The 15,645-nt window shown below is 34.4% G+C and overlaps 1 protein-coding gene across 2 annotated transcripts; it reads left to right on the forward strand.

Annotated features, from left to right (window-relative positions):
- The first annotated feature begins 1,339 nt into the window (after positions 1–1,339).
- LOC110785199 (metal tolerance protein 10) lies at positions 1,340–7,279 on the forward strand. 2 transcript variants are annotated; one of them, XM_021989636.2, is made up of 6 exons: positions 1,340–1,617; positions 5,684–5,796; positions 5,925–6,170; positions 6,258–6,338; positions 6,423–6,653; positions 6,772–7,279. In XM_021989636.2, the coding sequence occupies exons 1-6, from the start codon at positions 1,434–1,436 to the stop codon at positions 7,114–7,116; spliced, it is 1,200 nt and encodes a 399-aa protein (XP_021845328.1). In that variant the 5' UTR covers positions 1,340–1,433; the 3' UTR covers positions 7,117–7,279. The 2 variants fall into 2 exon arrangements, with proteins under 2 accessions (XP_021845328.1, XP_056685024.1); XM_056829046.1 differs by lacking the exon at positions 1,340–1,617 and adding an exon at positions 4,697–5,265.
- Positions 7,280–15,645: the final 8,366 nt, after the last annotated feature.

Below are 15,645 nucleotides of genomic sequence, written 5' to 3' on the forward strand. Positions count from 1 at the left end.
CGAATATCATATAATTATATACGGATCTATGTTTAAATTATGGAATAAAAGTTTATCTGCTAAAGACCACTAAAATTTCACCAAATTCTATCACCCTAGAATGGAAATAAAGTTAATAGAGACACTTCAACATAAACAAAATGAGAGTTGTATATGGAGTGATGATGCGTGCCGATGTGGCACCACTTATATCAGGGTTTGGAGTATTTCTCTATTTGTTCCTTGCTTAATTCCAAAGTATAGCCATTGTGTTTGAATCAAACCTCAACACTTGAATCCGTGACATATTGGACTATTAGATAAAAGCAACCCCTAAAAGTCTTCTCATCTTATGAGTTAACTTTCGAGAGATTAGATTATGTATATTGGTTGGCTGATTGTCTCTTCAAAAGAATTTTTGGAGGAATCTCGAATTCTCGATCTACTCTCTCTCTACCAGTCTACCACTATCTCTCTCAGGGGCGGAACCAGAAATTATATATAGTACGGGCCAATATTTAACTTATGATTTTTATAACAATGAAAAATAAAAATGTATTTTTGTATAAAAATGAGGGAGCTAAGAAACGAACCTTGTACCTCTAACAACCTCTAACTTTTAATGTAAAATAACCACTTGAGCTATATTTGACATGTGTTTTTGTAGTACAAATTTAATTGTTAAACATATAGGGGGGCCATGGCCTCCGCCAACCCCCCCCCCCCCCCTAATTCGGCCTCTGGTCTTTCTACAAGACACGCTCAAGAATTAACTCCTAAAAACACCCAATATTGGTTAGTTCCTCAAGTGAGGTCTCTAACTTGTTTTTAACCATTTGGTGGTCTATATTTAATTGTCTTTTTAACCAAGTTACTATCCACTTTTCAAAGTTACTCTTCACTTATCAACAAAAATCAACTCTTGGAGGGCTCTTGAATAAGAGCTACCTTGAAGTAGCTCTCCATGAAGAGCTACTAAAGAGCCCCACAAGAACACCCCAATGTTGGCCAAGAGATAATTCTTATTGGATAGCTACTACAAAAGCCCCAATGTACATACTCTTACACTGATGGTCATTTGTGCCTTATGATCTTTGCCAATTATGTGGTACTTGTACTGAGTCAGTGGATCATCTCTTCCTTGACTAGATTAGTAACAAATGAGAAGAGGACAACGTTTAGTTGATGATTAAAGTTAAGTGGAGTGGTTAATGATTTGAATTTAATAATTGATGAAAAAAGTTAGTCAATTTTAAGGAAATGATAAATAATTAGGAGAGTGTCATCGATCATAATACGCATGCAGCTTTTAATTAACAACAATAAAGATTAGGTGGACCTTAACATTTAAACACTCCCTGAGTAAGCTATTGTTCATTCAAATAATAATCAAAGTACGTAACTAAGCAGAGTTAATTGTGTAATTAATTAGTACTAATTAATAGAGAAGCTAGATGGGAAATGAAGTTCGTACAGATTCAAGAAGAGAACTCCTATCTCCAATTCCAGATATAGAATCTGTGGTGGAAGCTGAGTGCATTGAGTTGCCATCATGGAGATTAAGTATAGACGAGTTTCAACTTCCCAAACAATCTCATCCTTCCATTCATCCCTTCTTATGTCTTAATCCTACTCGCCGTAAGTCCATCGTTTTTCTTCCATTGAATTTCAATTCTCATGATCGATATTGTTTATTTTTTTTTTTATTTTTTTTTAGTTTTTTGTGTGTGCGCAAGCGCGTTATGGATATGCTAAACGCAACCCTTCCTTTGCTCGATTACTCTTAGTACGTACGCATGTTTAAAAAAATTCATAATGCTACGGATAATATATAACCCTCACCTTATTATGCTTTATGGGGTAACCAATACGAGTTGCGGGAGTTAGAGGGGAACTCATTAACTCATCTTTTGACTGTTATAAGGTCGTGTCTCTTCATTTACTTGTGTTTGGCAGTGGCTCAAGCGCCATTGGCCGGCATAGTAAGATTTGAAGGCAACTAGGCTACTACATACGTAGTATTATTTGATGCATGAAGGGTATTTATTTCGAATGAACTCGACTTTCTTTTACATTCTTAACTTTGTAAATGTATCGGTGTAATTGTGATTTACTTTTAGTGAGTGTCTGGTTTGGTGTAAAACGTTTCCATGGAAAATGATTTTTTCCTTTTTAGTCATTTACCGTTGTTTCTTTTGGCAAAGGATGTAAAATATTTTTTAATAGCTAGCTCTCTCAAGAGTGGAGAACACTTTCAATTTTGAAAGGAAGGGAAACCACGTACATTTCTACTTTTCTTCATTATTTCCCTCTTCTCGATCTTTTCAAATCAATTCCTGCCTATTTATTGTCATTTTCCTTTTCTCTATGAATTTTCTTTTAATGAACTAACAAAGGAAACTAATTGGAATTGTGTTTTCACCTGAAATTTAATTTTATGAAAAATCATTTTTACTGAAAGTTTTCCTCCAAATCAAACGGAGCTCTAAAACATTAAAAGATACCCGATATGACTCATCTTAACAAGATTAAGACTTAGCCTAATAGGCTCCTTACACGCCAAGAACAACTGATGTTGACTATGTGTGTTAACCGAGGTTACTCAAATTCACATCACCAAAACGGGTGCTAAATTGCTAATCCAAAACTTAAAGAGTATTATGTTGGAACCTTCGTTGTTAGCACTGAGCAGCAAGGATCATGCACAATACTAGTCACTACTCATTCGTCATTAGCTGTTGTTAATGTTGATTTGCATTGGTAAACAAGTAATTTTATATTATTAAGACCAAATCAATAAATCATCATACATTCTACTCCCTCCGTCCCGGAATACTCGACCCGGTTTGACCGGCACAGAGTTTAAGGCACTTGAATTGACTTATTTAATTTAATAGGTAGTAGTTGATAGTGGGGTATTATTTTAATATAGTTAGTGGGAGGTGGGTTAAGAGTGGGGTTAGAGGAGAGTAGAGGTTGAATTTTTAATTATTTTTTGTATGGAGTAGGGGTAGGTGGGTTAATAGGGGTGGGGTGAGAAATAATATAATATTGTTAGAATATTTCCATTTTTAGAAACAGATCAAGTATTAAGGGACGGCCCGATAAGGAAAACAGGTCAAGTATTCCGGGACGGAGGGAGTAAAACATTAAGAGAGGAACTTTATAATGTTAATTGTGTTACGTAATTTAGTTGAGATATTATTTTTTCACACTTCTTTTTCTACAAAATAGAGCTTCATTTACAAAAACAAATTGAATTCTACCAAAAGGTCAAAATGAACAAGGAGAGGACCTTCGACCGGGGCAATTCAGGGCCATGTCCCTGATAAGTTTTTTGAAATTATAAATTATACAAGCTAAAATATACATATAAAATGTCGGTGACATATTGATTGAATGGACTTATTTTATATTCATTAATATGTAAAAGTTTCAAACCTTTGCTTCTCATAATTCTTTTCATTAATATATTGATATTATTTGATCTGTGTATTGGATAAAAAATTTTAGAACAGAGGACAACATTGTTAAAACTAAATTTTCTTATTGATCAAATTTGATTTAAAATCAATACTCCCTCCGTCCCAAATTACTCGTTACACTTACCTTTGCACAAAGTTTTAGGTGATAAGTGGTTGTTTGATTATCGATTGTTATTTTATTGAAAAAAATGACGTGACAAGTGTTAGTGGGTATTTTTTTCAATTGAATGAGAGGGGGTATGGAGACAAAAAAAAATTAGTGGGAAGAGAAAGATCATATAATAATTGTAGGGTCATTCCAAATTTAAAAGTGTAACAACTAATCTAGAACGGACGAAAAAAGAAAGTGTAACCACTAATATGGGATGGAGTGAGTATCTGTTCTATAAAGGAATTCTTTTGATCTTTGACTTTTGGCATCCCCTGTTAAATATCTACTATGTATTATACCGTTAATAACGTATTAAATTTATTTAAATAAATAAAGCATCATATTATTTCTATAAAATGTCACGCTTAAATAAACACTAGTACTACGTACGTTTAAGTATTTGTAGTATTTGTAGTATTTGTAGTAGTACGTTTAAGAAACGAACAGGGCCGTAATACATAAGTTGAGATAGACCAGTCAAATTTGTTGGATTGAATAAACCCACCCACTAACGATTCATTAGTTCAAGGTTAATCACTTAATCCGCACTATTCCTTGGGTTTGGACCACATAACACATTGGATATAAATTATTCTTCTTAATCCGCACTATTCCTTGGGTTAGGACCACATAACACACTGGATCTAAATTATTCTTCTTAATCCGCACTTTTGCTTGGATTTTGGACCGTTATTTGATTCGGTCTGTGGTCTCCTATATTCTTTTGAAGAAAATAAAATCCACCTTATGCACCAAGGCCCAAACACTATACTCAAACGAAATAAATCCTCAATTTTTTTTAAAGAAAATAATATTTAAGGTTACTTTATAAAAGTATACATGTATGATCGTAAAAAATAAAGGTAAGTAAATAAAAGGTTTTTCAATGAGTACAGTAAATGATAGCATTTTACAATTTTAAGATTTATCCTATAAATTAATTTTTAATATATATAGAAAAACCAAATATGTGGCATATCAAGTAAAACTTTACATAAAATCTAAAGCATCAAAATTCATATGCATTTCACCTGCATTTCCAATAACCTTCTGTCAATTTAAATAGGACAAGTAACGCAACACATCTACCAAGAAGAAGAAAAAAAATATTAATACGATTGAGATTACCATCTCTATATCTCCACTACGCCCTATCCACAACTAAGCAATCCAATCCAATCCAATGAATTCCCTAGTGATTTGTGAAAAGAGGGAATCAAACACTCATTATCATAACTTAAGGATTAAGGAGTCATACAATTCACAACTTTATTGGGCACGAAGCTTCGTCGTTATGTGTAACCATCATCGGTATCTCTAAAAAACACACTAACACGTACAAAACCAATGCAATTTGCATTCCAACCAAAAAAAGGCAATAAAAACTACACACTAAGGAAAGAAAAGGCAAGCGTAAGAAAAGAGTCGTTCTTAAGTTTCCCAATTTACCAATTATTACAATCAACTTATATCAACTACATAATTTAATTAGTTCCATTGGTAGTATGTGCAACTCTAATAGTTATATTAATATGGCGGAAACCGAATTCGAAGACACCGGGTCATGGCGTCTCAAACTCGACTCCTTCCAACTCCCGCATACTCGTCCCTCGTCCAACTCTTGTTTAGGCCGCCTTTTCCGTACCCACAGTGAGACAACTTTCTTTTTTCTCCGAATTTAACTACTTTCTAACATGTTTTTAATGTAATTGTATTTTATTGTTTTTCTAAATCAAGTTGTAGCTTTTTTTTTTTTTAAGGAATTTCACTGTACAACTTTGTTAAATTGTCACTGTGTAAGGGATCTTATATATATTTTCTAAGAACCATACAGTGTGTAACTGTGTTTGTGTGTGCAGGATTTTGGTTTGATAGAATCATACCTTAATACAATAACTACATTGAATCATTCGTTTTGGCTAGAATTAGTGGTTGTATTGTTCGGCCAAAACAATAACTACATTGGAGCCTTAATTCCAATCATGGAATAGGGCTAATGGTTGTATTTGAACTGTTGTGTAAAGGTATGAAGCCATTTATGTAGATGTGTTACTCTATTTTTCCACAGGGAAACAAGGTAAAGTCGCGGATTATTACAAAAAGCAGGAAAGACTATTAGAGGGTTTCAATGAAATGGAAAGCATCAATGAAACAGGGTTTTTCCCTGGAAGTCTCACAGAGGTAAGTAGTAGTCAGGTCTCAGTAGCAGACAGCAGTTTCTTTCTTATGTTTTTCAATTTTCATATAGGGGTTAATTAAGTTATTTCCCTGTATGAAAATCATGATGTTTATTTATGTTATCTACTCAGGATGAGATGAAGAAGCTTGCAAAACATGAGAGAATGGCAATTACTATATCGAATGCAGCAAATGTTGTTCTTTTCCTAGCCAAGATATATGCATCTATAGAAAGCAGATCATTAGCAGTGATTGCATCAACATTGGATTCACTTCTTGATCTTTTGTCTGGATTTATTCTTTGGTTCACTGCACATGCCATGAGAAAGCCTAATCAGTATAACTATCCTATTGGAAAGAAACGGATGCAACCAGTGGTATGTCCTTAGTCCTTAGTCCTTGCATACTTTTAACAAAAGTTTATCATCTTTGCTTTTTAATGAATTTGATTTTATATAATCCAGGGAATTATAGTTTTTGCATCTGTTATGGCTACACTGGGACTACAAATACTGCTGGAGTCAGGACGCGACCTCTTAACCAAGGTATGTTGATTTCGTTAAGTAACTATCTCTGATTCTACAGACTTTCATGTTAACATACATTTTGATTTTTGAGTGTTCCTGCAGACTGGGCCTAAAATGAATCACACACAAGAAATGTGGATGGTAGGGATTATGGTGTCTGTCACAGCAGTGAAGTTCATTCTTATGATCTATTGTCGCAGATTTGAAAATGAAATAGTTCGAGCTTATGCTCAAGATCATTTCTTTGATGTGGTTACAAACTCAATTGGTCTGGTGACTGCAGTTCTTGCTGTTCGGTTCTTTTGGTGGATTGATCCAACTGGTGCCATAATAGTAAGTTAAATCACATTTACCATTTACCATTTACCATTTTATGTTTTTAACTTTTAATTCTGTTCTATGCATGAATTCTACTGAAAGAAACATCTACTGTTATCTTGGTTAACTGTAGATTGCGTTGTACACAATGGGTACGTGGGCAAGAACTGTGATTGAGAATGTATGGTCATTAATTGGAAGGACAGCGCCACCAGAATTCTTAGCAAAGTTAACGTTTCTTATATGGAATCATAATGAAGAGATAAAGCACATTGATACAGTACGAGCATACACGTTTGGTTCTCATTACTTTGCTGAGGTTGACATTGTACTGCCTGAAGATATGCGTCTGAACCAAGCACATAACATCGGTGAGACACTCCAAGAAAAGCTAGAGCAGCTACCTGATGTAGAGCGAGCATTTGTACACATCGATTTCGAGTTCACTCATCGCCCAGAACATAAACCAAAGGTCTAGGGAATTCCTAGAAACAGATTGTTCATAAAAAAATATTGGAATTTCAAATACTGTCACATATATGTGTTTTCTATGTCATCCATTGCTCCCAGAGTCCAAACTAATAATAATATATTGTCATGTTGGAAATGCACATAGTAAATATATCAACTTTGCAAGAAAATTGCTAGATTCCTAACGTCTTCTATCTGAAATGATTTAATGTGACAATCTAATTTGCAATCAAATTTAACAGATAAGAACAAATTCAAGAAACAATAATGTTGACCCTAAAGTTTTGATGATGACAAAGCAAACTCCTAACAATTGGTTAAGTTATGTTGCATAATAGGTTCCGAGATCCTTAGAGGGATAATGCTAAGTTAAGGAGATCCTGAGTTGGATAAACTAAGCAACGTGGAATATAAGCAAGTAATTGATCCATGTCAGACACTATACATTGAAGAAATAATCATTAAGCAAGTTTACAAAGGCGAGATCCTTAGGCGAGTTCCTAAGGCGAGATCCTCATATATTATGTGGATCCTCGACGTTCCAGAGAAGGAACAAATTGGGAATTCTTCGAGTGAAGCTTCTAAAGGTGCAACTTGAAGACTACAACATATGCGTTTATGTTTTAGGATTTATGTAAGTATTTAATAAAGTTTAAACGTAGTTTGGAATGAAAGGGACATAAGTATTTTCGGTACGTTTTAAATGAAAAATATTAACTGTAATTATAAAAGAGTTTTAATTTAGAAAATATTTTTAATAAATAAAATGAATTTAATTAATAAATGAAAACATAGGATTCTGATTTCATTCTCCTTGTTTCTCAAGCAAAAGATTTTTCATGATCCTTGAAACTCTCCCACGTATTTCTGTTTAAACGTGCAATTAGTGTTTTGATTGGTCTCCCCTGTTTCTCTCCAACTATGCCCATGTTACTGAGCAGTAACAGTTAGTGGGTAGTTGAGGAGAACATGGGTACCCAACCTAAGGTAAAACTCCTCTATAAAAGGAGAAGAGTTTTTGCTTTTCAAAACACACAACTGATCTTTGCAAAATATATCTTAAGAGCTTAAACGTTTTAAAAGAGAATCAGTTTTGAAAAGAGTTTCCCTTGAGTTCCTTATTACTTTAAGCTTTATTACGTACTAGAGTTTTATATCATATTGTATTTTGGGTTCAAGGGTTGAGTGACCCTTGAGTGACTTAGAGTTAAGTCAAAGAGAGAAAGAGCGACTTAGAGTTAAGTCAAAGAGAAAAGGAACGACTTAGAGTTAAGTCAGAGAGAGAAAGAGTAGCACAGTAATCGAAGGGGATTGTTGTGGGGGAACTCGTGTTCGAGAGGAACTCGAGTTAAAAAGTGTATTTGTAATAGAGTTATTGCATTAATACAAAAGAGTAGTGAGGTTCTTCTTGATTAGGATCAAGAAGGTTCCTCTGTTTTATATCTTTCTTCGCTTATTGTTCTCAGTCTCTTTATTGTTTAAATTCCGCAAGAAACTTACCCAAGTTCCCAAGAAACAATTCACCCCCTCCCCCTCTTGTCAAGTGTTCCTACTGAACTATCAATTGGTATCAGAGCAGGATCTAACAAAAACACAGGAAACCCTGTTGAGAAAAAGTTCCTGGAAAGTATGAACGCTTACTAGAAACTCGAGGAAGGTTATTCACTCAAAGACCTCCAATGTTCAACGGAAAATTCTACACCTACTAGAATAACAGGATGGAGATCTATATCAAGGCAGAGAACTATCAAGTCTGGCGAGTAATAGAAGTCGGTGATTTCGAGGTAACAATGACCAATGCTCAAAATGAGGTAGTTCCTAAACTCATGTCTGAATTTACTAAGGAAGATTTTGAGAAATTTGAAATCAACGCAATGGCTGTGAAAATCTTGCATTGCGGCCTTGGACCTCACGAACATAACAGAGTTATGGGGTGCAAGAGCGCAAAGAAAATCTGGGATCTCCTTCAAATAACTCATGAAGGAACTAATGAGGTCAAACGTTCAAAAATTGATTTATTAATGTCTAAGTATGAACGTTTTGAAATGCAACCAAGAGAAACAATACAGGAAATGTTTACTCGTTTCACTAATATTACTAATGAACTAGTTTCTCTGGGAAGAAATATTCCCTCTGATGAACGGGTTAGGAAGATCCTAAGGAGCATGCCACAGGATGATAGATGGAGAACCAAGGTCACGGCATTGTTCGAAACAAAGGATTTCACCAAATTCAACATTGAACAATTGGCGGGATCCTTGATACGCACGAATTACATCTAGGAGCAGCTGTTCCTGAGAATCCCAAGAACCGAGGCCTTGCTCTTAAGGCTGAGGAACAGGAGGACTCAGATCCTGATGAAGAAGAAGCTGCCATGTTGGTCAGAAGAATGAAAAGATTTTACAGGAACTCCAAACCTGGAAGTCTAAGAGGAAGGAACTCAATGAGAAAACCTAGCGGTTCCAAGCCTGACCAAGGATGTTTCAAGTGCGGAGAATCTGACCATCTAATCAAAGACTGCCCTCAGTGAGAAAATGAAAAAGGGAAAGGCAAGGGAAAGGATCTGTCCAAGGAAAGATTCAACAAATCAACCTTCGCCAAACCCAACTTCAAGAAGGCTATGATCGCAGCTTGGGGAGATGCTACTGACTCGGAAGAAGATGAGGATCAACCAGATGAAGAAACAGCAAACCTTTGTCTTATGGCAAAGATTGATGGAACAACCCAAGATCCATCAAGAGAAGTAAGTTCCTCAACTCTTCAATCTCTGTCTAAAAATAAATTAGTGGAATTATTGATAGAAACTCTAGATAACTTTAAAAAGCTTAGCGTAATAAAGGCTCAAAGTGACAAAGCCTTGGAACTCACCAAGGGACACATGACCTACCTTTATAATGTTAGATCTGATGTACAGGGTAGGTTCTTTGACTTGCTTGATAGAAACACTGCTCTTCAAAACTCCTTTGAGATAGTCAAAAATGAAAACATTCTTCTCAAAGTGGAACTCAGTCAATATAAACTGTTTAATTTAAGCCTAGATCCTAGCAAGTCCACTGAGATTAGTATGGGGTCTTTAACGTTGATTAAGAACATTTAAACAGTGAGTTGGTCACAGTAAAGGAACAAAAGGAGAAATTAATCAAGGAACTAGCTTTAGCTAATGCATGGAAACAAGCTCCTAGAATCACTCCTAAGTGGATTGAGAAGGCTCAATCTAAAAGAACTGAAGGCCTAGGTTTTTACTATAAAAGGAACAATGGTAAAAAGAAAAATTATGTGGAACTGCCTAGTGTCAAAGTTTGTTCCTTTTGTGGTACTGATGATCATGTTGTGACTGAGTGTTCCAAAAAGAAGGAACTGTTTAATAAAAACAAGAACATGGTCAAGAAGATATGGATTAAGAAGGTTGATCCTTTGGTAGAAAAGGAACTCGAGGAAACCCGAGTTCCTGTATCTAACAATTGATAATATTGCAGGTCCTAGTGAGGGGGAACAACTCGTGGTATCTTGATAGCGGGTGTTCCAAGCACATGACAGGAGATAAAACCAAATTTCTCTCACTAGAGGCCTACAACGGAGGAATTGTGACCTTTGGAGACAACAAGAAAGGTGAAATCATCGCCATTGGAAAAGTAGGAAGGTCAAGTTCTCATTCAATTGACAATATGTTCCTGGTAGAAGGTTTAATGCACAGTCTGCTTAGTATTTCACAATTATGTGACAAAGGAAACTCGGTAAGCTTTACTTCAGAAAATTGTCGAATTATTAACAATAACAGTAAGGAAGTTATTTTGGAAGGAACTCGCAAAGGGAACACATACACTGTGGATCTCAACAAAGTTCCAAGGAACAACTTAACTTGTCTTAGTGTTATTGTTGACGATTATTCTCGTTTTACCTGGGTTATTTTCCTAGCAAGTAAGGATGAAACGTTTAATGAATTCGTTGCTTTTGCTAAGAGAATACAAAGATCCACATGACGTCAGCTAATACATATAAGGTCAGATCATGGAACTGAATTTGAGAATCACAAGTTTGATGAATACTGCAAGGAACAAGGTATGGATCACAACTTTTCTGCACCTAGGACTCCACAACGAAATGGAGTCGTTGAAAGAAAAAATAGAACCTTGGAAGACATGGCTAGAACCATGTTATTTGCCAGTTCCTTACCAAGGAACTTCTGGGCTGAAGCAGTAAACACAGCTTGTTATATTATTAATAGAGTAATGATCAGGGTCATTTTAAACAAGACTCCCCATGAGCTATTAAAAGGAATCAAACCCAATAACTCTTACTTTAGAGCCTTTGGGTGTAAATTTTTTGTTCACAGCAATGGCAAAAGGAACTTAGGGAAATTCGATGAAAGAAGTGATGAGGTCGTGTTCCTAGGATACGCCTTATACAGTAAAGCATACAGAGTTTATAATAAAAATTCGATGTGTATTGAAGAGAGTGTACATATAATTTTTGATGATGCTAACAATGTTGATGAAATTCAGGAACAAGAAGATTTCGAAATTGGCTTAATTCGTTTTACAGATAATGATGAGGAAATTTCTCCTGGAAGACAGCAAAATGGAATAGCAGATCCACAAACACAAGAAACTGCTACTAACCAAGATGTTCCTGGAAGAAGAAATCCAAGAGCTCCTGATCCCGAGGAACCAGAAAATGCTGATCCTGAGGAACCAGAAAATGCTGATCCTGAGGAACCGGAAGAAGATCAAGAAACTTCTGATGCAGAGGAACAAGGATCTTAGGAAACAGAAGGAACTGAGGAGACCTTAGATGTTCCAGTGGCACAATTTCAACCTAAACCCTGGAAACATCAAAGTTCTCACCCAATGGATCTGATTATCAGTGACATTAGGAAAGGAACTCAAACAAGGTCTCAACTAAGGAACTTCTGTGCTTTTCATGCGTTCCTCTCCACAATCGAGTCAAGGAACCACACTGAAGCTTTGGAAGATGCTGATTAGATCACTGCCATGCAAGATGAGTTAAATGAGTTCCAAAGGAACAAGGTATGGCATCTGGAACCCAAACCAAAGAATCAGAAGGTCATAGGATTGAAGTGGGTATCCAGGAACAAGCTCGATGAACACACAACGATCATCAGGAACAAGGCAAGGTTAGTAGTTAAGGGCTACAATCAACAGGAAGGTATTGATTTCGAAGAAACCTTTGCTCCTGTTGTTAGATTAGAAGCTATTCGTATTCTAATTGCTTTGGCAGCTTTTATGGGATTTAAGTTGTATCAGATGGACGTCAAATGTTCTTTCTTAAATAGTTTTCTTGAAAAATATGTCTATGTGGAACAACCCCCTGGTTTTGAGAATCCCAAATTTCCGAACAACATCTATAAGCTTGACAAAGCTCTTTATGGGTTAAAGCATGCTCCTAGATTGTGGTACGAGAGATTATCAAAGTTTCTTTTACAAAATGATTTTAAACGGGGAAGAATCGATAAAACTCTATTTTTAAAATCAAAAGGATATGACTTATTAGTTGTACAAATTTATGTTGATGATATATTATTTGGTGCAACTAGCGAAAATTTGTGCAAGGATTTTACTAATCTAATGTGCAGTGAGTTTGAAATGAGTATGATGGGGGAACTCAAATTCTTTCTTGGTTTGTAAATCAAACAAGAAGGTATTATGATCCACCAACAAAAGTATGTGAAGGAACTCCTCAAAAAGTATGAGCTAGATTCAACAAAGACAAATCACACTCCCATGGGAACAGCCACGAGACTAGATGAGGATCCCAAAGGAAAAAGTGTGAATCAAACGACGTACAGAGGAATGATTGGATCATTGCTATACCTAACTGCAAGCAGACCAGACATATCATTCAGTGTAGGGTTGTTTGCAAGATTTCAATCAAACCCAAAGGAGTCCCACATGACTGCAGTAAAGAGGATATTTCGTTACCTCAAAGGAATAGACGACCTATGTCTGTTTTATCCAAGAAGTGGAACTTTCGATTTGAAAGGATATGCGGATGCAGATTATGCAGGTGATTTAGTAAACCGTAAGAGCACATCAGGTATGGTTCAATTCCTAGGATCTTGCATGGTTTCTTGGGGTTCCAAGAAACAGAATACCGTTGCTTTATCCACAGCAGAAGCTGAATATGTAGCAGTTGTTGCATGTTGCTCTCAAATACTGTGGATAAAGAAACAGTTACGGGATTTTGGCATCATATATGATTGTGTTCCTATTTATTGTGATAACACTAGTGGAATCTGCATTTCTAAGGATATGGTACATCATTCCCGGGTTAAGCATATTCATATTAGGCATCACTTTCTCAAGGATATTGTTGAAAAAATCGCAACAGAATTGATATGTGTCATTCCTGATGTCTCTTTTAGTATATAGTAATAGATAGATAGTAAAATCTTGTTTTTGTGAACCACTGACAGCCGCTTCCGTAGGAGCAATATATTGTAGCAGCTCCATCACCTATTGACTTTGCACCTTCAATTCTAACATACTTCTATAATATAGGAGTAGTCCATAATTCTTTCCCCTAATGTTCTTTCATTCACTATTTTATGTTCGTCATTCTTTGTCTATTCAATCTTCCCCATACCATTTTCATTTTGAAAATTCTTTACACTTTGAAATATAAGTCCAAAGTATGTATGAAAAATAAGACCGCAAGTTCTCACTATAACATACATCAAAACGTTATCATTTGAGATTTTGTTAGAACTGTTTCGAGACGTATTTTTAAAATATTACTTCCTCCATTTCTTGTTTTAATTATTACACCATTTGCAATTTCACACTATTCACACAATCTTTTATCTTTTTATTTTGTGATTTATCCATAAGAAGTTATATAGTCATGTGAGATCTTGTCAGATTATTTACGATATATATTTTCAAAATATTAAATTTTCATCATTTTATAAAATTTGATATTTTGAAAATACACATATAGAGACTAACAAAATCTCAATATGTGAATAGTGTAAAAGTTCAAACGTTATGAGCATTAAAAAATATAGGAGGTATAAAGCATGATCAGAGAATAGTCCACCAATGTTATATTGTACGAATGGGGGGAGAGAAATCTAATATATATAAATAAATGAGGCACATTTTGCTGAATTATTAGAGTGCCGCGTAGGAAATCAAATGATTTCGGCCAATGAAAAAGAAGATTTCTAATTTTTTTTTAATTAAAAAAGTCAAGTGCCAAATAGATAATTAATCAGGCGCCACATAGATGTTTTAATTAATTATTTAACAATATATACAACTCCATCCAAAATCAAATACTGTAATAAATAAAAATCTCTAAAATAAAGTCCAATCCAAAATCAAACACTAATCTAAAATAAAATTCTATCCTAAATCAAGCACTAATCCAATATTAGAGCACCACGTAGGAAATCTAATGGTTTCGACCAATGAAAAATAATATTTTTAAATTACTTTTGAATTAAAAAAGTCGAATGTATTTTAATAAAGTAATTACTAAGATAAACAAGTCCATCCAAAATCAAACATTATGATAATTAAAAAAATAAATCTAAAATGAATTTCAAGTCAAAATCAACTCTAGTGCAATCTAATATATAAAATATAGTAGGTGTAATAGGAGTTTTATTTTAACTTAGCAATTTAATAGAATCCGTGCATCGCACGGGTTAAATTATGTTCCACTTAGATATTTTAATTAATTAATTACTAATATATACAATTTCAAACAAAATCAAACACTATTAAAAAAATAAATCTAAAATAAATTCAATCCAAAATCAAACACTAATCTAAAATAAAATTCAGCCAAAAATAAAACTCTAACCTAATATTAGAGCACCACGTAGACCACATAGATATTTTAATTAATAAATTAAGTACTAATATATACAACTCCATCCAAAATCAAACACTTTAATAATTACAAAATAAATCTAAAATAAAATTCAATTCAATCCAAAATCACGCAGTAATCCAATATTAGAGCACCACGTAGAAATTTAATGGTTTTGGCCAATGAAGAATAATATTTTGAAATTATTTTTGAATTAAAAAAGTTGAATGCCACGTAGATATTTATTTATTTATTTATTTATTCATTACTAATACTATGTATATACAACCCCATCCAAAATCACTCTAATAATTAAAAATATAAATCTAAAATGAAATTCAATCCAAAACTAAACACTAACCTAATTTAAGATATAAGAGTTTTTATTTTTACTTGACAGTTTAATAGAATTTGTGCATCGCATGGGCTTAAATCTAGTTTTAAAATATAAAGTGGAGTTACGGGAGCAACCTTCTATTATATGAAAAGAAAAAAAGTGAAATTTAAATACTCTTTCATGTTTTTTTTTTTTTTTGGTAAAGATAGAGAGAAAAAACATTAGAATGCCCTCACTCGAGGGGAACTAAGTAGTCACTACGTATAATCAAACCTAACTGTTGACTGTTATAAGGGAGAATATGCATTAAATCTGTAATTAGATAACCTACATTAACTATCCAATTTGCTGCTCCATTTACTT

This window comes from Spinacia oleracea, chromosome 5 (assembly GCF_020520425.1).
Source record: "Spinacia oleracea cultivar Varoflay chromosome 5, BTI_SOV_V1, whole genome shotgun sequence".
Classification (NCBI taxonomy): domain Eukaryota; kingdom Viridiplantae; phylum Streptophyta; class Magnoliopsida; order Caryophyllales; family Amaranthaceae; genus Spinacia; species Spinacia oleracea.